This window comes from Lampetra fluviatilis, chromosome 30, assembly GCF_964198595.1.
Source record: "Lampetra fluviatilis chromosome 30, kcLamFluv1.1, whole genome shotgun sequence".
NCBI classification, from domain to species: Eukaryota; Metazoa; Chordata; class Hyperoartia; order Petromyzontiformes; family Petromyzontidae; genus Lampetra; species Lampetra fluviatilis.
Genome location: NC_136304.1, coordinates 5954599 through 5979772, shown reverse-complemented (window position 1 = coordinate 5979772; position 25174 = coordinate 5954599). Strand labels below are relative to the sequence as shown.

The 25174-nt window shown below is 53.6% G+C and overlaps 1 protein-coding gene across 1 annotated transcript in view; it reads left to right on the top strand.

The window, feature by feature from the left end:
* LOC144943176 (latent-transforming growth factor beta-binding protein 1-like) overlaps window positions 1-22382 on the top strand; it is a 105566-nt gene extending 83184 nt beyond the window's left edge. The window contains exons 38-43 of the mRNA XM_078870418.1: window positions 6280-6408; window positions 11279-11419; window positions 12593-12757; window positions 17862-18104; window positions 18666-18821; window positions 20199-22382. Of these exons, the coding sequence (XP_078726544.1) occupies window positions 6280-6408; window positions 11279-11419; window positions 12593-12757; window positions 17862-18104; window positions 18666-18821; window positions 20199-20359 (995 nt within the window). The 3' untranslated portion in view covers window positions 20360-22382. The remainder of the gene's footprint in view (window positions 1-6279; window positions 6409-11278; window positions 11420-12592; window positions 12758-17861; window positions 18105-18665; window positions 18822-20198) is intronic.
* The last annotated feature ends 2792 nt before the right edge of the window (window positions 22383-25174 follow it).

Below are 25174 nucleotides of genomic sequence, written 5' to 3'. Positions count from 1 at the left end.
AGCCTCGAATTCGCACGACGGAAAATACACCGAGGCATGCACTGTACAGAACATGTCACGTGACCCTCGTGGTCCGCCACCTCTCAAGCATTCTTCATGCGTCCTCTTTACCCTTTAGACGGCAGAGTGGTGGACTTCCCCACAAACAACGCTCTCCTAATGTAACAACATTACTGAGGCCTTACAATAACATGCGGAATAGGCGACGTTTTTGGCAATGGCCCTTCTTCGTAGCACAGATATATAGAAAAACAAAAATCAGAGTTGTTGTTTTTTGTTATTTGTGCTTGCGCGCACCACTGCCAGCGCAGCAGCAGCAGCATCTCCGGATAATTTGTTTAACTCCGCTCTTAGATCGTTCGTCACGCGACAGTCGAACGGGTTATTTGTCATTCTCACAGCTGGAATGTAGCCAAATTAACCGCATGCAATGTGAAACAACAGCCACCGAGACCGTCAAACTCTGCTACGCTTGAGAACCCGGGTCTAAACACGGGTGGCTGAAAGCCCCGGATTGGACCTCCGGATCTTTGCCGTGCCGGGACCTGCCCTGTGAGCCACCCCGGCTCGCCTCTCTGCGGCGTCGACGCCGCACAACGACCGGCGTGCGGGAGGCGCGGACGTCTCTCCCCGCCGGTCAGATTAGTCACCACATTCGGCCGGCTTTTGTGCCATTATCAACGACCCCAATTGTACAAATTTGATAATAGCCCCGCGATTACAAAAATTGTGCGCGGCAACAAATTTAATATTTCCTCATTTGTGCTAAGCGCGGTGGGAAGAGCCCTCTGCCGAGCGTGCAAGCTGCGGTTCCCTTTGGGCCAAATTGCCATGAGGCAATAATTGGCGTGCGCATGATGAATGGAAGTGGTGCGTTAGTATGCGTGTGTGTGTGTATGCGTGAGGGGGAGCGGTAGTGTAGCGGTTAGCGCGCTGCGCTATGCACCCTGCGACCCGGGTTCGATTCCCGCTCACGGCCAACACAGGTGACGATTATCTGAACCGGTCCCGGGCCTCCCCTAGGTCGACTCGGCCTCAAATGAGAACCTGGTGCGGTGTGTAAACATCGCCACTGGGGAGACAAAGGCGGTCGGGCGTTGTGCTGGTCACCCACCTCTTCGTGTACCGTTCCGGCCTTCATAGGTGCTCGCTAAACAGCACTTGCCCCTACAGTCTATTAAGGCTATACGGGGCATCTTTGTCTTTTGTGTGCGTGTGGGGAGCGGTAGTGTAGCGCTTAGCACGCTGCGCTACGCGCCCGCGGACCAGAATTGGATTCCCGCTCACGGCCAACAGCGGTGATGATTATCTGAGCCAGTCCTGAGCTTCCCTTAGGTCGACTCGGCCTCAAATGAGTACCTGGCGCAGTGTGTAAACATCGCGACTCGGGAGACAAGGGTGGCCGGGCGTGGTGCTGACCACCCACCTCCTCGTGTACCGTTCCGGCCTTCATAGGTGCTCGCTAACAGCACTTGCCCCGAATGTCTGTATGAACGTTTAACTTCTTTCTCACCGAACGTGCTCATGGGATGTGCGTGGGGAGGACAACGAACTAAACACAAAAAGCGTCTCTGTTCGGGTTATGTGGGGGGAATCTGTCTGTGTTTTGCGTATGCAATGTGCATGCAATAGTGCATGCAATGCGTATGTCATGTATTTGTTAACTTCTTGGTTTCGTATGCCACTGTGGAGGAGGAAAGCCACGACTGGTGTTAATGACTTGCATCTGTGCGGCGCTCGGGGGCCTTGTGTACATGTTGATGGAGCGCGCTGGGGGGCTCGCGGAAGGGCACAACAACAAAACGAACGAACGAGGACCTGGGCTTCTGCGAGCGTGGCTTCACACTCCGCCGCTCGGCAGCAGTGTCGCGTTACAGTTTTGCAAGCGCAGCTAATGATGTGGAGGGGTTTCTGCTTCTCTCTTCTCCCTCCGAGCTTGCGCAATCGACCTTTTGACGGCTCCACCGCTTCCCAGCTCCGCTTCACGCGATTAAACGTCGTCGTTTTTGCGTAGCCGTACAATTTAAAAGAATAAAATCGAAGGCTTCCCTCTTCGTTTGGCGGATTAACCCGAGTCGCTGCCGCTCATTTTACAGATCGAATAGAAAATAATGAACCCCACCGACCCCTTTTATTTATTTAATTTATTTCATCGATTTGTGTCTTGTTTTAACAACAATATATATAACCCTCTTCTTGGTTCTTTCGGTAAAGTCACGTAGAAGGGAAGTAATAAAATAATAATAAAAAATTATTATGTTATTATGTTTTAGTTTTTATTATTTTATTACTTCCCTTCTACGTGACTTTACAGAAAGAACCAAGAAGATGAATCCCTGCAGTCACGAAAGCTTTAAATCGAAATATATATAACAACGAACAATATTTTCGATGTCGTTTCGGCCCTGAGTAACGGTGAGAAGCCCTCGCGAGCGTGAGCGCCAATGCGCCAACACGACGCTCGTGTTCGCGCAAAAGCACGGAGGGCATCGGCCGCTGCGCGTCACGGGGCGAGCGTCGAAGCTGCAGCAACGGCACCAAAAAGCTCCCGGCGCTAAATTGTGCGAATAACCGGCGAGCTCGCGTCGATTAACCCCTCCGGCGCTCGCCGTCAAGCGGCCAGAATCGTACCGCCGTGACCCTGGGCCTTCGCGAATCGTCAAGGGCCCAACGTTAAGTTTCGCTTCAGCCAGCGGGTCACGTTAACATTCGGCCGTGCGCCCCCGAAGGGAATTCCGCGTTGGGCTACGATAGCTCGCCGGAGGGGGCTTCGTTTTACATCCGACTGCGGCTCGCGGGGTCCCGACCGGGCGATGACGTGAGCGTCTCTCCGCGGGAGGTGATGTAAGATGTCAAACTCGAGGCTCCGCTTGCACAGGTACAGGTGCGGGGGCGGCAGCCGCACAGGGTTCGATCGCGGCGGCGAGTGCGGTCGAAGAGCGGGGGGCCGCCACCGTTCGCCCTCGAGCCCCCGGGGGTCTCCGGCCGCGTAGACAAACGGCCGCACGATCGTAACTTTGTCCATGCTCGATTTAAAGCTTTCGTGACTGCAGGGATTCAACTTCTTGGTTCTTTCGGTAAAGTCACGTAGAAGGGAAGTAATAAAATAATACAAATAAAACATAATAAAATAATTCTCACGACGTTTCGGCTGCTTGCGTCGTGGCCGAAACGTCGTGAGAATTATTTTATTATGTTTTATTATTGTATTACTTCCCTTCTACGTGACTTTACCGAAAGAACCAAGAAGATTTGTCCATGCTGTCGTCCTCATTGGTGCGTGCGCGATATGGTACACGGTCGTTCATGTGCATCCTGGTGGCCACGGGGGTGGTGAGTGTGTCGCGCTGTGAACACGGCGGACCCGAGTTCGATTCCCTGCCACCGCGAATGTCAGCAAGTGTCCCTACACCCCACTTCCTGCACCAACCCGTACTGACCAGTGCGGTGAAGTACGGTCACACAACCCAAAACACCCAGTGACGCTTGACGGCCTGCATCCAACAACAAAATGACAAAGGTCTACATATTGTTATTATTATTATAATTATGACATTTTTGTCTTTCTATGTAGAATTTTACACGCGTTAATATTTTTTGGCCGGAACCGTGCACCCACGTCGGTGTGAACCAACCCCACGATACCTCACGGCTTCCCACACATGAACCACGATACCTCGCTGCTTCCCACACATGAACCACGATACCTCGCTGCTTCCCACACATGAACCACGATACCTCGCTGCTTCCCACACATGAACCACGATACCTCGCTGCTTCCCACACATGAACCACGATACCTCGCTGCTTCCCACACATGAACCACGAAACCTCGCTGCTTCCCACACATGAACCACGATGCCTCGCTGCTTCCCACACATGAACCACGAAACCTCGCTGCTTCCCACACATGAACCACGATGCCTCGCTGCTTCCCACACATGAACCACGATGCCTCGCTGCTTCCCACACATGAACCACGAAACCTCGCTGCTTCCCACACATGAACCACGATGCCTCGCTGCTTCCCACACATGAACCACGAAACCTCGCTGCTTCCCACACATGAACCACGATGCCTCGCTGCTTCCCACACATGAACCACGATACCTCGCGGCTTCCCACACATGAACCACGATACCTCGCGGCTTCCCACACATGAACCACGATACCTCGCTGCTTCCCACACATGAACCACGATGCCTCGCTGCTTCCCACACATGAACCACGATGCCTCGCTGCTTCCCACACATGAACCACGATGCCTCGCTGCTTCCCACACATGAACCACGATGCCTCGCTGCTTCCCACACATGAACCACGATACCTCGCTGCTTCCCACACATGAACCACGATACCTCGCTGCTTCCCACACATGAACCACGATGCCTCGCTGCTTCCCACACATGAACCAAGATACCTCGCTGCTTCCCACACATGAACCACGATGCCTCGCTGCTTCCCACACATGAACCACGATGCCTCGCTGCTTCCCACACATGAACCACGATACCTCGCTGCTTCCCACACATGAACCACGATGCCTCGCTGCTTCCCACACATGAACCACGATACCTCGCTGCTTCCCACACATGAACCACGATACCTCGCTGCTTCCCACACATGAACCACGATGCCTCGCTGCTTCCCACACATGAACCAAGATACCTCGCTGCTTCCCACACATGAACCACGATGCCTCGCTGCTTCCCACACATGAACCACGATGCCTCGCTGCTTCCCACACATGAACCACGATGCCTCGCTGCTTCCCACACATGAACCACGATGCCTCGCTGCTTCCCACACATGAACCACGATGCCTCGCTGCTTCCCACACATGAACCACGATACCTCGCTGCTTCCCACACATGAACCACGATGCCTCGCTGCTTCCCACACATGAACCACGATACCTCGCTGCTTCCCACACATGAACCACGATGCCTCGCTGCTTCCCACACATGAACCACGATGCCTCGCTGCTTCCCACACATGAACCACGATGCCTCGCTGCTTCCCACACATGAACCACGATGCCTCGCTGCTTCCCACACATGAACCACGATGCCTCGCTGCTTCCCACACATGAACCACGATACCTCGCTGCTGGTTTCGTCAAGAAGCCACAAATCATCACGCGAACTCTGTCCATCTTCGCAGCGGCGGTGGCGGCTTTTGGCTGGCCATCGAACAAAGACGGTCGCCTTGTCGCGCGCTTTCATGCGCCCTTCTGCGGCCGTCTCGAACGCTCTCTCTTCGGATATAAAGAAGCCACTGGAGCTGTGCACATCTAGATTGAAAAGTAACTTCTTTAGAATTGCACTTTGTGTTTTTGCTCGTTGTCCTTCCTCCGCACGTCCGATTCGCGCGGCTGGCTACGTACGGTGCGAAAGAAGTTCAACGTACGCACGTGCGTACACGGACGTTCTCTCGCTCCCTCTCGGCGGACGGTTGAGGAGACGCTCGAGCGAAAATCTCCGCGCGTAGCTCGTCATGCCCGCTGTTGCTGCAACCCGAGCCGATTGTCCAGCGGAGAGAGGGTTTATTAAATCCCGGGAGCCTCCTTGATAATTGCTTTATATGTTTTTCCACCAAATGAAACAAAATAATCGCCGCGGCGGAAGCACGTGCGAGCATCGTTTTGCCAGCTGTGTAGCCGCTTCGCAATCGCTGGAGAGCTTCTTTTGAGGGAATTGAACTCGAAGCTAAGGGGGGATACAAACGCCGCATGATCAATGTTTTGACTGATGGCCCTGAACCACACGCACGCACGCAAGAAGAAGAAAACAAGTTTACCACCATCAAGAGTACGGACGCACGGATAGGTCAACCGTGAAAGAGAACAGACGTGGAAGATAATTATCTAATCATTTTATTAAAGCAATACATTGCACGGCGAGGTTGCCGGTTTGGCTCAGGGGTGAGATCGCCGAGCCAGCACGGATGAGGGCACGGGTTTGTGATTCTGGTTTCAGCCGTCCAACGGGGATGGAATCTTTCAGGTTCCCACGCGCGGTGAGGGAATGGTCTCGGCGCGGTCACCAATGGCTCCGCACGTTACATTTCCGTATTCTCGTGACCGCTTTTTCAGGAAAGTCCCGTCAAGCTTTTGCAACAGTGGGCAAATTTGGACAATGGCTGGCTGCTGCTGCTGATGACGACGACGACGACGACGATGCCGATTCTGAAACTCGGTGGTTTCGCCGACTTTGTCGCGGCGACGCCGCTGGCAACCGGCCAAGCCGTCCGTCTTGCCGTTTTGTCTCGTGCGAGCAGACGCCGACGAGTGCACGCTATTCGGACGCGAGATCTGCAAGATGGGACGCTGCGCCAACTCCCGACCCGGCTACACCTGCCAGTGCCAGCCCGGCTACTTCTACAACGCCGTGAAGCTGCAGTGCCTCGGTGAGCCGGCGAGGGCGCGGGGGTTTGAGGGGGGGGGGGGTGCTGTCGCGATCGCTCCACGACCACGCGCACGGCGCAAAACATCGGACGTCGCGACGTCGCGTCAACGCGCCACCGATCCACGGCTAACGTCACTTTGCAAATGACATTTAAGCCGGTCCCTTCACCAACTGGCGCTTGCCAATGTGGTGAAGTATGCTCAAACGACCACTATCATCGATACGTCGTTGGGGAAGTCTTTCATCCAACGTTGGATTGACAGGGCCGCAAATTTACGACATCTGCTTTGAGATGCTGTGGCATTTAAGAGATTCATTGATGCAAATCATTATCCTCATCACACCGCCACGCACATCCTCTGCTCCCACATTTTCACTCCACGGCTCCCACACGCTCTGCAGGCGGCGTACGCCACGATTTCACTCACTCACCCATTCTGCGCCATTTGACCCTCTCCGGCTCCCCTGTCTCTCGTTTCCCGTTCTCGCTATCGCTGCTCCCCTCCCCCCCCCCCCGTTCTCTCCTTCGCTCTCTTTCGCTCTTTCTCGGACAAAGTAGCGAGGAATTCGACGGTAAGAGTCGCTTAACCAAATGTCGCTGACAACTTCATTTGCAGGGATGGATTTTATTTTTTTCAGTTGGTCGCTCGATCATCGTCTCACTTAATATTTCAAATCCAGTTTTTTTTTCTCCGCGCCTACGGCGTTTGGTCGCGCATTGCAGATGGGGCCCCTCATTTTTCTCCCGTTAAACATGCACATTGTAGTTTTTTTGTGTTTTGCCCTCGCTCGAATCGTTAATTTACATTTGACCGTACCGCTGCCAAAGACTTGTCAGATGGATAGGGTTTCTAACAGCGTATCGAGTAACCCTCAGTGAAATGTTACATTTCAGTCTTGGAAACCACCAAGGAGGGGGGGTGGGGGGGTGGGGGGGGAGTCGAGTCCTCTTTTTTTTTAACCTCCCATTCCCCACGGCGGGGGACGTTTCAGCCACCATCTGAAACCGTTCAGGGGGTGGGGAGGTGGGGGGGCCTCCGTGGCTCGGACTTCCACGGCCGCATTTTTTCACCAAACCGCAGCTACGCTCCGGCCCGGCCTGGCCAGGCCGGGCCGGGCGTGGACGGGGGGGGGGTCCAGGCTGCCGGACCCAGCACCGGGCCAGCTTCCTCCCCGCGGGGGACGCGTCTTGGCTCGCGTTACCCGCGGCACATTTTCGCCATTCATGTAATTGTGTTGGTTTTTCCACGGTTCCGTGAAGCTATGTGTGTGCACGCGAGCGCACGCGCGCGCGTGGCTGTGTACGCGCGTGTGCGTGCGTTTGCGTGTGCGTGTGTGCGTGTTTTTGTTTTGGGGAACGGTGGCGCAACGGTTAGCGCCCTGCACTACGAAGGAACCCGGCGACACGAATTTGATTCCCGCTCGCTGGCCACCAACACCAGTGACGATTATTTAAACATTTTCCTGGGCCTGCACTAGGTCGACTCAGCCTGAAATGAATATCTGGTGCGATGTATAAAAAAAATCGCCACTGAGGAGACAAAAGCAGCCGTGCGTGGTGCTGGCCAACCACCCCCTCGTGTGCCGTGCCGACCTTAATAGGTGCTCGCTAACAGCACTTGTCCCAACAGCTTGTTAAGGCTATAACGGGGATCTTTGTCTCTATTTGTATGTATGTGTGCACGTGACTGTGGGGAGCAAAAGTGTTGTGGCTAGCGAACTGCGAAATGAACCTGCCGACCGGAGTTGGTTTTCCCGCTCATGGCCAACACCAGCGACGAATGTGAATGGGTTTTGGGCCTCCTTGAGGACCTGGCGTGGTGTGTAAACATTACCACTGGGGAGACAGCCAAGCATGGTGCTGGCCACCCACCTCCTCTTGTGCCGTGCCGGCCTTCGTTGTCACTCACACAAAGACAAAGATCCCCCATGTAGCCTTTTGAATAGACTGTCAGGGCAAGTGCTGTTCGGCCGGGTGCCATGCCCGGCAGCCTTTGTCTCCCAAGTGACGATGTTTACACACCGCACCAGGTACTCATTTGAGGCTGACTCGATCAAGGGGAGGCCCAGAACTGGTTCAGATAATCGTCACTGGTGGCAGCCGTAAGCGGAAGTCGCCGGGTTCGTAGCGCAGTGTGCTAACCGCGACGCCGCCGCTCCCCACACACACTCCACACACTTGGCCACGCACTTGGCCACACACTCACACACAACAACAACCGCTATTCGCTACTAGGTGGCGGTGATGTCACCACGGCGCTTGTGACAGGCTAGGTGCACGTTGAGGCCACGTGAAGTGTTTAACGCCCGCTGGCAGGTGGTCACGGGGCAGACCCAGGTGCCACGGGTCGACTGACTAAGATGACCGAGATGACTGGCTGATGCTCCACCTCTGCCCCCTACTGTGCCAACCACAACTCACACACACACGCACATACACACTCATGACACTTTGCTTACCACACTCAAACATTCGCTCACCACACTGCAGGTCACAAAACCTCTATTTCTGCCTTGCCCCCCCTCGCACTGCTCAACTCTTCCTCCTCGAGTTCTTCCGATAAGCTCGCTCAGGTCAATGAACGCACTCGCTCTTATCTATTGCGCCTTCAGTAGCGCCGTCGCGTGTTCGCTGTGCGCGCTTGGCGTTCCCAGCCAGCCAGCATCCGCGGTTACAAAAACAAAAAACATCGCCGGACAATTTCCACCCCCCCCCCCCCGAATTCAACAACAACGCGACGAATCGGAAACGCGATTTCACAACAACAATACGCGCGGCCGTCAATTTTTTTTTTTACAATTGAATCCCAGCGTTTAATAAAATAAAAAAAATTAATATATATAATAAAAACACATTGACCCGTAACAATTTAACGGCTCGTTTAAGGAAGCCTGGGCGCGGATCCCTGAGTCAGAAAGCGACTCGCGCACTGCGCCCGTTAAAACAAACAGCGAGAGAGAGAGTGGGTGGTGGGGATAGGCGGCGCCGTGGCTGCCACGGAGTCAACGCCTCGAGGCCCCGGGTCTGCACTTCAAGATTTCGCTCAACAGAGACCCCCACCGAGAGAGAGAGAGGGGGGGGGCGGGGGGCTCGCTGGCGCCACGGCCCCGACGCTTTACGGCCGCTGTGCTATGCGCCCGGGCTTAACGTGGGAAGAGCGATGTTGGCGTGGGTGGGGGGGCAGGGGTGGCGCGGTGGGGGGTTGCAAGGATGGCGTTGGTCAGGAGATGCCGGAGGAGGAAGGTCAGAGAGTTTGTTTTCGGCAGGACCTCCAGCAGGAGCCGTAAAGAGTCTTTAAAAAAGCACACACAGAGCGTGTCATCGTTGTGCTGCTTTGGCGTAACGGTCGGGACGCGCTGGTACTGTGGAACCAGAGGTCGCCGCTTCCATCGATTTGATATCCTGACGACGCAGTTCAGGCGACGGAGCGAGTTCCTTTCAATCCTCCCGCGCCGCACTCGTCCACCCAGTGGTCTAGACGGAGTCGCGGCGCGCGCTCAGTCGACGGTCCATCGGCAGGTCGCGTGTGGGTCTCCCACCTTTTATCGAGATGTCTGGCCGGCATGGAAGAGAAGGCCAAATACACTCTAGAGAAAGTGGGGGGGGGGTGGTACTTTCTAGAGCTCCCGAGCGGAGGCCATCACTTCTGCCAGTGCAAGCGAATAATAACAATAATTTCATGGCTGCACCTTTCCATTCAACGACCATCGCACCGGCCACAGAACCACAGGTCCCGTCGTCGGCACGCACCGTCAGCTTCCTCCACAAGCGCCGCCCGCGATTCTCCCGCTGCACGGCGCGGAGGCCGCGAGAGTCGAGGCGTCGTGGGCGGCGTGGGCGGCGATGCGTCGACCTTGTCTTTGGCCCCGGTTTATTTGTCGCCTGCCAGGGGGCTGAGCGGGCAAGTGGGCGAGCGAGCGAGCGAGGGGCCAGCGCTGCGTGAGCTAAAAGCCGGGCTCATCTCCTAGGAGTCCGATAAATAAAGCGCGCTGTCAAAATAAATAATCCCATGCGCGTGTTTAATTGAATATTTACTGCACATTTGGTTTGGCTTTTTTTTTGCAAACGGTATGGATTTGAATTCTTTAAATGTTTTGTTGTTGCGACATTTAATAGAAATATACAATTACGTACATCTGTGAGCTGTGGTCCAGTTTCTGATCCACATGTCGTAGTAGGTAACACACACTGATTATGCGTGTCTGGGCACACCGTGCACGTTGCTTTTCATTATTATTCCAAAAGCGACCCCAAACTTCCTCTCGTCCACCTCTACGGTTCACCGTTTTGATCCCCAGGTTCCACCTTCGGTAGCTGCCCTAGGTGCACATGCTGGGCTCTGGCGTTCCTCCTGCCGCGTTCCTCCTGCCCTGTTCCTCTGCCGCGTTCCTCCTGCCGCGTTCCTCCCGTCGTGTTCCTCCTGTCAATACCTCGAGATGTTTCGTGGGCTCGTCGTACGAGACTTTTTGTTTTTGCTCGTACTTGATCTCAATCCCTGCTTTTTGCAGCCTTCCTTGTTAATCTCTTCCATATAAATTTTTGTAGTTAATTTCCATTGGACGTTTTAACGACTATGATACCAACAAATCAAATCTGAAGGTGGTTAACATCTTCTCCGCTCATCTCTTTATCGACACCAGCTGGAGCCTCGTGTAAATCACGTGACTTCTGTGAGCACCACTTTGTGGGGGGCGGGGGGAGGAGGGGAGTCATCGGTGGTTGCCCTGCAGACAGACTCACCCCCGCCACATGAATGCGGAGTTCTCACGGGGAGACCCACGCGAGCCGGCGATCGAGTTCGACTGCGACCCCATTACATTTGTTGTTGTGCCCCTCTCCCCCCGCGCGCGGGCGGCCCGGACCTCCGCAGACATCGACGAGTGCCAGAGCCCCGGGAGCTGCCTGGACGGGCAGTGCTACAACAGCGAGGGCAGCTACAACTGCTTCTGCACGCCGCCGCTGGTGCTGGACGACACGGGCAAGCGCTGCGTCAACCGCAGCGGCCCCGCCGGTACGCGCTCCGCGCCAGAAGCGACGAGCGGCGACGCAAAGTTGAGGTGGCGTGGGAGGTGGGGGGGGGGTGGTGGGGGTTGGGGTGCAGCAGAATGGAGGGGAGCTGTTGCCGATCGAACGCGCCAAGCCTTGAGTCGGATTGATTTAGAAAGGAAGGTCAATAATGGCTCGAGCCCTCCCGTTGACCCAAACGCTTAACCACCGCGACCCATGCAATCGCCTGCTGCACGTACGTGTTGTCGAACTTCTTTCGCACCGTACGTAGCCAACCGTGCTCGTCGGAGGTGCCTTACCCCTAACACTACCCTTCTAGGGCGTCCAGCCATCCAGCCACGAGTACTCGTCCTCCCGCCGATCCGAATTCTTAGCCCTAACCATCGCCCCGGCACAAACACCCCCACGGCAACCCCCAATGTCTCCCCTCAGCCACCCCTCCCAAGGTTAAGCCCCTGCCCCCTGCCCCCTGCCCCCTGCCCCCTACCCCCTGCCCCCTACCCCCTGCCCCCTGCCCCTCCGCTCTCGACAACTCAGCCCACGTCGTTGAGCCCCCTGCTTGGACCCCATCGTCGTGCCGCGGTGGACGTTCCTCCGCTGCCCGCTAACCGAGGCGGGCGCGCTGATTTAGGAGGTTTGGATCGGAGAGAGAGACCCCCCCCCCCCTCCCGCGGGGGTCGTGCCGAGCGCTGTCGATCGATCTGCTTTAGGGCTTGCGCTGGGTGGGAGGGGAGGGGCTTTCTCCCGACGTTAGCGTCACACTCCAGAGGCAAATGACTCGGTTTGCTGACGATGGGCAGTGGCGTACGATCGTATGTGCTTAGTCTAAGAGAGCAACGTGTAGCTCTCGACTGACCTTTGCCTTATGAGTGTACCAATCGACCAGCAGGCAGCTAACCACAACGGGACTTGTCAGTGGGAACACTTACAGATTGGCCAGTACAGCCACCTGACCAAGCCGGGCAATCATCCTGGGATAGCCGGGACGGGCGGCAAACCCTAGCGATCTACGTCTGAAGATGGGCCATTGCTCGAAACGTCACCTATTTTACGCGTATATATTCACTGTTAGAGTCTCACACACCGGTGTTGCTGTTGAGTTTGCGTTACGGGAAGGATGTCCGATGGCCGTGTGTGACCGCACCGCACCCCCCCCCCATCCCCCGCCCCCGTGCAGACGAGCACCTGGACAACGTCCACGTGGACATCTGCTGGACGGAGCTGTCGCGCTCCTTCATGTGCAGCAAGCCCGTGGGGCGCCAGACGACCTACACGGAGTGCTGCTGCCTCTACGGCGAGGCCTGGGGCCCCGAGTGCGCCTTCTGCCCCCCCAAGTCCTCAGGTGCCGGCCTCTGCAGACTCCCAACGGGGGGGGGGGGGGTGTGAAGGGGAGGGGGAGCTCTGGCTAATGGCTGCGTTGGATGGTTGGGTGGGTTTAGTGGGAAATGCTGCTGTATGATTAGCTAGATGGCTATTTGGTGACGGTCAGTAGGGAGTGATAGTGCTCGTGAGTGGTTAGCTAGATGGCTAGTTGGTTACATATTTTTGTTATTACATATGTATCTTTCCTGTAAGTGGAAGAACAAAAATCATGTTTAATATATTTTTTGTTTTTGTTTTATCAACCCAAATGTTGCTCATTGTGCGAGTGCACCCAAGTGGCACCTTGACCGGCGTGTTTCGCTAACGATGCTGCGCGGAAGAGTTGGCGGTGCCCAGCGTTTGTCGAACGGTGGAAATTACTTCATTGGGAAACTCGACCTTGTGCCATGGAACGGGGGGGCTGGGGATGGGGGGGTGGAGGGGAGAGGGGGTGGGTGGGTGGGGGTGGGGGGAAGGGGGGGGTGGCGGGTCAGTCTCGTTCGCCGTTGCGACACCGCCAAGGCCAAACCCGTCGACGAACCCGCCGAGCGGTTGCATAAATAACACGCGAAACGCCGTAATTGTTTTAATTGGCAACCCCCAGACGCGAGCGCATGAAGCCAATCGCTCCGAGTTCCTCCACACCTCAAGAGTCACGCGGCAAACCGGCAGAGAAAGCCGGAGAATTCCGGGGGTCGAATAAACAGGCCCTTGGCTCGGGAACTCGAACCGCGTCACCGACAATGCTACGAGCGCCGCGCGGTTAACCGAACGAATTTCCACGCGGTATCTTGATGGAGTTCCCCAGCCAGCTTTCTGCGGTTGGCGTGCGTCCCCCGCGGCTTTCTAAAACGTTTCAAAACAAACGAAAATTGGTTTTTGCGACGGCGAGCGTCAGGCAGTATTTCCGCGAATTAACTTCTCTCACATTGGCGATGGGTGGCGTCAATGTTGGGTGGGAGGAGGGGGATGGGGGTTCATTCACGTTCACCTCGAACGGCACGCGGTGCGAAAGTTCCCGCATTGACATCGTCATCGGGCCGTCGAGTCTCCGCGCCGACGCGACGTGAAGATTCCGCTCCGGACCGCAGTGTGGAATTCTTTTAGCTCTTTTTTTTTACCCCTACTGCGGTCCACCGTGGCCAATTTTTTTTATTCTGTAAAAAAAAAACTATTTATTCGAGCGATACAGATTCTATTTTCGTTGGGTTTTTTTTTAAGAAATGAATTCCGTGACTTTGTGCCACGCGGGCCCTGTTTCGTGGGTGGGCTGGGTGGGGGAGGGACGGGGTGTGGTTGTTCTGCATGCCTTCTATGAGTTAAGGGCAGCTGTGGGATTTCGTCTCTAATTGTAAAATTGAAATTGCTCTAAATTAATTTAAAGCGCGCACATTTGGATCTGAAATTAAATACAGTACGGTCGCATTTTCATTTCTGGCAGCGCATCCACGTCCATCGCCGCTTGCTTTGCAGTCACTCAGAAGTGTCCCAGGGTGACCTCACCCTGAACGCGTGCAGTGTCCTCAGATCTGAGAAGCTAAGCAGGCTTGTGCCTGCTCGGTACTTGGATGGGTGACCACCACCATGGCTTGCCAGGTGTTGTAGGCGTGACGGGGAGGGTGCGGTGGGGGGGGGAGGTATGGCAGTGCTGAGTGTCACCCTCTTTGGTATAGGGCGGTGAGTTTTCTCCGGGGTCTTCCCGTTTCCTCCCACGTCAAATCAACCGCCCATGAATGGAGTTGGCCAAATGCCCCGAGATCCCAATGTAGCAATGGCACCTCCTCAAATCAGCCTCGAGGCACGACGAGGCTTTCCTGGACAATTAACTGGTGGCCATTCTCGCTTACCATTGACCGTGAAAACAGGAAGTCACAAAATCCCAACTCTGGACACAGCCGTCGGAAGAAAAACAACGCAAGCGTTGCAATATTTGTTTTTGGAATTGCTACCAGCAGCAGCAATGCTCCTAATAATTCTCAGTTGCACCCGAGTCAGCTGCGCGAAGCCAAAAGGTCATCTGCGAGAGGTCGCTCGCTGGTGTTTGGTGTTTGTTGTGAGGCGTCGTCCGTGGCCACGGGGGGGGGGGGTGGGGGGGGGGGGTGGGGGGGCGGCGGGGGGGGGGTGTGGCTGCCCTTGGTCTTGAATAACTTTGTGGAATCGTCACCGATGTTCGGGGGGCTGGCACCGCCTAAACGCCAGGCGCGGCAGAGACAACTGAAGGCGAGAAAACATTCTTGAAGCGGATACAAAGGAAATTGAAAGCACACTTCGTGGGGACATTTGTCACGCACTTCCAAGAAGCGCGTCACCGCTGAGCGTGCCGGTTGTTTTCCGCACGTCGGAATTTTCGCCGCATCGTTTATCTGTTTATTTCCTTTCTACAACTTCCAAGGACGCTCTTCAGGTTATTTTAAACATCTGATGTTATTTCACGATTCCCTAATCGGCACAGAGAGGATGCGATTGTCTCATATTATATTTTTTTGGCCCGTTATTAAAATTGCGATACTTAGACTTAGCTTTTTGTCAAGCCTTTTTTTTTAAAGTTCACGTTGGATTATTATTTTTTGGAAATTCCGCATCACGTCTAATTTTTTTCTCTTCAAAACACGAATGTTGGATTTTTCGGTTTGCCCAACCGCTCACGGCCCCCTTTTCCTTTATTTTCTAAAACCTCGTCACCAGTGGCCTCATCCGGATCATCTCTTTGATCACGTCGCACGTGGATCTCGCTCCGCTCGCGATCGTACCGGCGGGGAAAGTTATCAAACGCCACCGTCGTCGTCACGGCCACCCACCCACCCCCCTCTGCCCCACCCCCTTCCACTTGCACCAGGATCCGCAAACTTGACGGCGGCTCGCGGCTGCCTCGAGGCGCTGCCACTCCCGTTATCATCGTCCCGGGAGAGTTTTCCAAAATACGTCCGACCTCTCCTTATTTTTAACCTCGCGCCCTTTAAGTCCTCGGTTTCGCTTCAAATTCCACGCTTTGCAGGTGGCCGGGTTGGCAGCAAAAGGTCAAGTCGCTGACCTGGGTTCGAATCCAGATTTCGGCCGGGGCCCGCGATTAAACCGCCTGCACGAGCGTTGCGAATCGATGCCTTCTAGCCGGGTCGCCAAATATGACTGCACACAAAAACATTCATGCTGAGCATAACTGACTCTGTCTGTTCCTCGCATAAGTGTGGCGGGCGCTCTTAGTCTCTCGGTCTCCGGCGATTGAAGCGGTCCGCGCTACCGCCGCCGCGTGAATTCTTCACTCTTGTCCGCGATGACGAGCGCCGTACCGGCGATGAGCACCGTACCGGTGATGACGAGTGATGACGAGTGATGACGAGCCATGATGAGCACCGTACCGGTGATGACGAGTGATGACGAGTGATGACGAGCCATGATGAGCACCGTACCGGTGATGACGAGTGATGACGAGCCATGATGAGCACCGTACCAGTGATGACGAGTGATGACGAGTGATGACGAGCCATGATGAGCACCGTATAGGCGATTGCGAGTGATGACGAGTGATGACGAGCCATGATGAGCACCGTACCGGTGATGACGAGTGATGACGAGTGATGACGAGCCATGATGAGCACTGTACCGGTGATGACGAGAGATGACGAGTGATGACGAGCCATGATGAGCACCGTACCGGTGATGACGAGAGATGACGAGTGATGACGAGCCATGATGAGCACCGTACCAGTGATGACGAGTGATGACGAGTGATGACGAGCCATGATGAGCACCGTATAGGCGATGGCAAGTATCGTTTCCGGCGGTGACGAGTGTTGCACCGGTGATGACGAACGATGACCAGTGCCGTACGGCGATGACGAGCACCGCGAAGCGACCCAGAGCCCCCGGTCGCGTGCGACCGCTTCGTGCGTTTCTGGCGCCGACCGCTGGCGCGGACATTCCTCAACTTCTCTGGGAGTTATGAGCCGTCGGCCAAGCTTAGAGATGCTGAGCTGGCATCGCCGAATCCCTGGGACCCAATCCGGGTTTTGGCCGTCCCCAATGATTCAGCTGGGCACTCCAGTGCGGTGAGTTGATTATCTCAGCCTGTTACCGACAACCGCGCGCAAAATATCATCGCGTTTTAATTTCGGTTTTCACCTAATTAGGATGAAGTCCAACACCAAGGATGACACAATATCAGTTTAACACGTAGGCTTTCACAACCAAGTTTAAAGGGCTCGCATGATGGACGTTGCCTCAGTAATCCCCCCCACCCACCCCCCACGTGACGCAAAAGCGCAGAAGCGTGGTCACCACATCTACGCCTCTATATAAGGAACGAAACAGTTCGACTTCTCCTGATGAAGCTAGTTGTAATTACTGGCGAAACGTCGTACTCAGTTTGTAAATGTTGTCGCTTGGCTCTCCAACACACTGGTGTGCTGTACTAGTGACGAATTGGCCACGTTCTGTTTACGTGACAACCCTTACGAGTTGGCTGTGTCGGGTGGTGGAGGGTTTAAACGACACATTTATATATTTACGCGATCTAACCCCTAAAAAAACCTCTATTATGGATAAGAAAATATCGGTTTGGGTGTCATCCGACAAACACCAATCCCAAAGCAGCAACTCGAGAAGAGTGCTCTGACTATTGTCTAATAAAAAATAAATTTTTCTGAAACTTTCTGAAAATGTTTTGTAAAGGCAATCTTGTACTAATGAAAGAAGTTCAACATACATAGATATGCGCTACACCTTCGGGATTCAACTACCTACTCTGCCGGATTTCCAAATGCCCTCTCTGTCCCACGATGCTGACATCGCGAATAGAAATCAGGTGCCCTGATTTCGTTGCAACGCTCATTTTGTATGCACGGACGTGTGTTGAACTTCTTTCACGCCGCACGTAGCCAACCGTCATTTTGGTGACTCCAGGTGTCACTCTTGCACATGAGACTGTGCCCATGTGTCGACTACCACCCCCCGGGCTAGACAAACTCAACGTGAAACTCGATATTCTACACCCGCCTATCTCTTACCACGAACTCGACCAACGTCACTTTGCTCTCCTTGGCCGCTAATCCCTCCCCGCGCCCCTCCACCTCCCCCTCCCATCTCAGACGACTACGCGCTGCTGTGCAACATCCGCATGAGGACGGACGTGGACAACTTTGGCCACTCGCTCGACCCGTCCTTTGGGTATTCCGGGCCGTACGGCGGCATTGGCGGTGACGGCGCGTCCGGCCCGCACTACCTGCCAGAGCCAGAGCCCAACTTCCTGGACCGCGGTGCCGCAGCTGCCGCCGCCGGTGCCTCCGTGGGCTTCTACGAGGACAACGTCCCCATCTTCCTTCCCGACGAAGGTGCGGAGGAGAGAGGGAAGCAGCTTCCCCCGTCGCTCACAGATAGGGCGCAGAGGTGGCGAGATGTTAACCACGTCGCCTGGTATACGGGAGATCGTGGGTTCGATTCCGACCCTGATGCCTGCCAGTACGGTCACTCCTAGGTTAACGTCGTGGTTACTTTATGGATCAAGTGCGACTTGAAGTAAAGCGGCGTAAAGCGAAACCAAGTTCCAGGACGAGATTTTTCTTCGCCAGCCAAAGCCCATTGACATATCCAGTAACAATTGTTTGCTAATAACTATAAACAGACAATTTAATAGAGGTGTGAGTTTTAACTAATCTTAAAGAAATAATTTGAGCGGCGGTTGCTTCGCGTTGAGCAATGGTTGCGTTGCGTGTGCCGCGTGTGAATGCTCGCGGTGGTGGTGGTGACGATGGCGGTGGTGGTGGTGACGATGGTGGCGGTGACGATGGCGGTGGTGGCGGGGACGATGGCGGTGCCGACGGTGGCGGTGGTGCCGGTGACGATGGCGGTGCTGGCGGTGACGATGGCGGTGCTGGCGGTGGCGGCGGCGACAGCAGCAGGCTCGTACCCGTACCGAGAGGGACTCCAGGCAGAGGAGTGTGGCATCTCGCACGGCTGCGAGAACGGCCGCTGCGTTCGAGTCCCTGAGGGCTTCACGTGCGACTGCTACGTGGGGTACAAGCTCGACAACCTCAGCGTCGTCTGCGTCGGTGGGTGCTCGCTGGCCGGCGATCGCCGACGCGTTCCGTCGCGGCCGTGACGACCACGAGTTGGGGTTAATCCCTGGATTCGCCGAAGCCCCCTCCTCCTCCTCGTGTTGTCTCACTCCTAAACTAAAGTAAAAAAAACTATGAGCTCTATTTATTTTACCAGGTAAAAGCCCACTGAGCAAATGACAGCTCAACGAAGCGGCTTATCACGTGGAAATTTATAGCAGCCAAATACTCTGAACGCACATGGATTCTAAATGTGGAGGAAAAAACCAGAGGACCCGGAGAAAGATCCACGAGACCACGTGGAGAGAGACACGCAAACTCCAAATATGCAACAGGCGTCAGAGTCGGGATCGAACCCAAAACCTTCTGTATACCTGGAGAGGTAGTGAACATCTCGCCACCGTGGCACCCACTTCTGATCTCCGTTTTGTGTTCACGTGCTACTCAATGGATGTCGCCCTCTGCGATGTACGTGGCGAAAATTAATTTGCCGTTGACAAAGAAAGCGAAATGAAAGCCGAGAAAAGAAGTAGTGCAAGAAGTATGCACACTTGAATTGGAATGTCATCGAGAGTAGAGACCGACCGAAACTGAATTTCTGGTTTCGGCCGAAACCGGAGCCGAAAGTTTAACTCCACTTTCGACCGAGACCGAAACAGAAAGGTATATAACCGAAGTTACCGAACACAAGATTTATGAAATATGTCATGATGCAATGCTACTTTAATTAAAAAGAAATCTAGAACTAATCATTCAGAGACTGCAGTAAGAGTCGCTAAATATCAAATCTTTAGGTGTTACTTACTTAGTAATTATATCCAAACAAAAGAATGTTGTAGTTAAGAAACAACAGTTTTTCCGCATTCATATCTACATTAGCAGACCGTGGTTGCGGCTGTAACCTCGCTCCCAAGCTGCTGCTGCTGCTGACCTGTGTGTGTTTGCAGCCTATCGCATAGGATTGCCTAGCGCCGACTGACCGGCCGATAGGCAGAGTGATAGACGTAGCACTAGCGTTATATTCTAAAAATAGATCTTCGGTTGACGAATGACGACCGAAAGTCAATATCAGTTTCGGCCGAAACTGAAACCAGACCGAAAGTTAAAAATTTACTTTCGGCCGAAACCGAAAGTATGCCGAAAGAGGCCATTTGCCAACTTTCGGCACCGAAACCGAATTTCGGTCGGCCTCTAATCGAGAAACAGAATTAAAACACACGGATTACGAACCACTCGTGGCCAGAGGAGGCGCTATATAAATCTACGATAGGACTTCTTTCACACCGTACGTAACCAACCGTGCTAATCGGAGGTGCCACGACGACGACGATGATGATGCCCTCCCATCGCCCGTCGCCCTTCTGCTTTCAGACATCGACGAGTGCGAGGAGGAGGCCCCCGCACCCTGCGCCAACGGCCGCTGCGTCAACGCGGACGGCTCCTTCCGGTGCACGTGCGACGCCGGCTTCATCGCGTCGCAGCGGGGCAGCCAGTGCCTGCCCATCCCGTGGGCCCTGCTGCCCGGCCGCTAGTGCCCCACGGCTCTCTCTCTCTCTCTGTCTCTCTGTCACGCACGCACGCACACACGCGCAGCCAAACGGGGTTTCCGGCGCCACCTCTGCCGGAGACGCCCGCCGCCGCCGCCCCCGGGGTAACGACGGAAGGTTCCGAACGGAAGCGAAATCCGCTGGGGGGGTTTTTTTGTTTGTTTCCAGCCGGCTCGTCCACGGGGTTGTGGAGGGGGGAGGTGGCTGTTAATGTTGGGATGTAGCTCTGCCCGGCGCGCTTGCGAGGTCCGTACCGTGGGTCGTTGGGCTCGATGTCCTTACGTTTCACTCCCACGCGCCAGGAGCTACCTTCAGGAAATAAGTCCGCTTCCTGCGGAAGCTGGCACCACGCGTTCTGTGTTGGCTGAGCTGGCAGATCCTTCGGTAACCGAACTGAATCGGTGGAAACGGACTTTGTTCGCTTTAATCGATTCTATTGATAGAAACTGAATTGATTCGGTGGAATGTCATTGATTCACTTGAATTGAGTCACTTGAACTGAAGATTCATTTGAATTGATTCGGTTGAATTTCATCTGTTGCATTCGTTCGGTTGGCTTGATTCGATCGCATTGGGGGTCGATTCTGTCAAGTCTATTCGGGCGAATGTATTCAGTCGAGTCGAAGCGGGCCCCGTTCCCGAAAGAAGCTCCCAGCACGTGGGTGCGAAACGTCGGACGTCACAGCGAACTACGCGCGGCGCAACCTGAAAATCACAACGGCGAGCTATGCGGCAGCAGCGACCACGAAACCCGACGCAATGTTGGTTTTCTAACCTTGGTACAGTATATGGGTGTGTGTGTGTGGGTAGTCGAATACTTTTTGAAAGAACAAACCCTTTTATTTGAATGAAATGCCAAGACTGCATCCCTATGAATTATTATTGTTGATGTTGTTATTGCAATTGTATTACTCCCAAACACGACATAAACCACGCTGCTGCCTGCTGTCTGTATAGTTATCAAGTGCGGTAATTGAAGATTTAAAAATAAAACACAAACAAGTTAATACGTTTCAGATATATATTAAATAAATGCATTATTATTATATTTTTTCGCAGATATTGTCGAACAGGGAGCGCGATGAGATTCTGTGTGTTTGTGTGTTTGCTTCGCAATTCTTTTATTCGGTGGCGAGATGTGAACTACCTCGCCTGGTATACGGGAGGTCGTGGGTTCAATCCTGACCCTGACGCCTGCTGTATATTTGGAGTTGGCATGTTCTCCCCGTGGTCGCGTGGATTTTTCTCTGGGTCCTCCGGTTTTCCCTTCCACATTTAGAATCAACGTGCGTTTAGAGTATGTGGCTACTATACACTTCCACGTGATAAGCCACTTCGTTGAGCTATCATTTGTGTCCAGGTCGCTTCTGAAAAGGTGCTACATAGCTCAGTGGACCTGGTAAAATAAAACAAGTTTTTGGTTCACGGTTAATGAATTGCAGACGTGTGTGTTCACACGCGTTATTTTTTCTGAGAGTTCAACAAAATCACTGCCACTCTTGTACAGTGCTAAGTGTAAGTCGCGCGCCTTGTTCACCGTATTTGTCCGTTTCTTGGCGTAACTATTAGCAGAGGTTATACCGACGCGTCGATGTCGATCTGAAGCTAACAACAAGGAAGCGAAGCGGACGTTAATAGGCAGCTTTTCAGGCCATGACGCTTCTGCATAGCACGTCGCCTGTGCTTCATTTACACGAGGCCTTTGCCCAAAACGTTGCCTATAATATACGTCTTCTTTGGTTCTATCGGTAAAGTCACGTAGATAGAAAAAATAATAAATATAAAAACCACGACGTTTCGATCACAACACAAGCGGTCGTCATCAGGAAAAGGGGGTTAAGCCTCTAAAGGCAAACTGTTTTGTTTTGCCTTCTTTGGGGCCACGCGTGCGAGCGTGGTTTATGCGCCAGCAGCGTTGCTAAAAAAACACAGCAGACGGACAGCAACTGCGTGCGTAAGAATCACTGCGCTTCGAATAGAATAGCGCTGCGTGTAAACGCGGTTCGTAAATGACCCCTTGCAACCACTAGAGGCCGCTACAGTCACCCTCTTCCCCCCCGGCCCCCCGCCCCCCCAAGTGTTTAAATTAGAATGGATTTCAAGTTTAGATCCCCTCCTCCAGCCCCCCCCCCCCCCCGATTCCGAGAAGGGAGGTGATGAATCTTCACAGCTGTATCATTCGTATTCAGCAAATGGCACACTATGCATTCCACCAATCGGTTATATAAAAAAATCAAATCCCACTTTAATACATTAATCTTAAATTTCGATTTAAAGCTTTCGTGACTGCAGGGATTCATCTTCTTGGTTCTTTCGGTAAAGTCACGTAGAATGGAAATAATAAAATAATAAAATAAAACATAAAATAATTCTCACGACGTTTCGGCCACAACGCAAGCAGCCGTCCTCAGGTGCAGAACAGGTCTGTCGAGAAGACAGAGTCTTCAGACTTTTCAGTCTTCCATTCTACGTGACTTTACCGAAAGAACCAAGAAGACATTAATCCTAGTTCAGAGGATCATTTTTGCCACTTTATAAATTAATCCTGGGTCAGAGGTCAACTGGGCCCGTCGTCGTCCCTCTGGGATGGGTGAATTACAGTCCACAACAGTTGGTGGCCCCATGAATCCCACGTGGTATGGACCACTACCACGTGAGGCATACCACTGATAAATGGCACCACAATCAATCAGTTGGCATTACTGCAATGCAATCATAACCACACTAATCGAGCACTCCAGGTGGATGGTGAGAGGGGTATTATTTAACCTGCCAATGCTGTTTGTAATTTTATCCCCCCCACCCCAAATCGAACGCCCAATCATTTCTGTGTAGATGTGACCTAACTTGATGTTTGCATTATTATTATTATTACTGGACAACGCCAATGCGTGTTGAGCGTTCCGCGAGCTTGCCTGCCTAAAGGTATTTGGAAGTCTATCGCGGCCCTCGTTAAAGAGCAACGGTCTCCCCATCACTGTCCTATAGCCACACTGGTCCCCGACATAGCAATGTGGAATTTCAATTGTTACTGTGCGCGAGACTTCTAACGAGAGTTGAGCACTGTTCGTCGTGTGGTTAGGTACGGTGGGGGTGTCGGGGAACGGGGGGGGGGGGGCACTTTGACTTCACTTTTGTTAAAACATCCCACGTCCTCATCGGGACGTTTGAGGCACGCAGAGGCAACCGACCGACCCCAATCAGTGGTTTTAACAGAAGACAGCCGAAACTTTGACGCGCGCAGAGATTCGCAGAAGACGTTGCTGTGCCGTGTATAGTTTACCTTTGCATGCGCTGCCGTGATATATGTGTGTTTCTTGTGGTGGCCTCTGCCCTGTGGTGCAGACCTTACGGTCTTTTGTTTGTCTTTTTTTTAGTCGCTGTTTTTGGGTTGTAATTTTTTTTCTCGATCGTTTCTGCCTTTTTCTCTTCCTCCTGTCCAGCTTTTATTTTGGTTCATAATCGATTTTTATTTGTGGGGGGGGGGGTTGGGTTCAGATCGCCACCTAAGAAATATGTTGTGTCGTACACCCTCCGCCACCCGCCCCACGCGGCCAGTTATTATTAAAGTTGTTGCGTGAAACAAACGTGGCCGATTTGTTACTGCCGCAACAGCAGCAGCACCATTAGTGGGTGGCGAGATGTTAACTCCCTCTCTTTGTATACAGGAGGTCGTGGGTCCGAACCCGACCCTGGCGCCTGCTGTATATTTCGAGTTTGCACGTTATTCCCTCCACATTAATAATCAACACGCGTTTCGAGTAATTGACTGCTATAAATTCCCACGTGATACGCCACTTCGTTGAGCTATCATTTGTGGCCAGGTCGCTTCTAAAGAAGAGCTACATAGTTCAGTGGACCCAGAACACATGGAACAATTAGATAGTATGGGCGTTTCGCTGGTAGTTACAACCAGCATCATCAGGCAATTTCCAACACTACCAGATGTGCTGACGAAGTTAATACATTGAGCCACGTTTGTTCATCACGCGACAGCTTCATCAATTTGCTGTGCCTGGTGGCGGAGGGTTAACGACGCGACATTTTACAACACGTGCTTTTAACCCCCAGAATAAAATAAAACTCAATTGTGAATCCTCGTAATACCGGTCGCGAAAACCCTACACGTGTTCAGCTTTTGTTTGTTTGGCTCTGCGGTCCACGCGTTACTAGGACGGGCGACGGAGAGGGTGCCCGCAACCTTCCGTCCCATCGCACCGTGAGACATTTGGACTCGATCACCGGTGCCTCTTCGCCGTAGCTCTAACCCCGGATTCCCGGACACCACCCCCAGCCACCTTGGTGACGATGGGAGTCGCGACGCGGGGAGAGTTTAGGGAGGTGCGTCGCGATCGTTCGCTTGAGCGGATGCCGTGCGCGGAATGTAAATTAGCTGCGTTGTGTAACTAGCACCGCGCGATGCGATGTATTAATAACGACTCTGTACAACAACAACAAAACAAATACCGGCTATGTACTTTTAATAAATAAACAAAAACACGACACGCGTCTTGGCTGCACGAGCAGCTCCGGGCCGACTCGTCAATTCTATTCGCCCAGAGGTCGCGAGCGGGAGGAGGTCGCGTCTGCGTCCCACGCAGAAGCCAACTCGGAGCTGTCGTGAACGAAGTGGATGCGAGCGGCGCGCCATTGACTCCACGTGGCAAGACGCTTCACGAATCCACTGGTGTGTGCGTGTTAAACCAGCCGCGTTATCGCTGCGCGTATGAACAACATGAAGATCGAAGATGTCATCGTGGCCACCGCGCATCGCATTCTTCTCTCCACCAGAGTCGACAG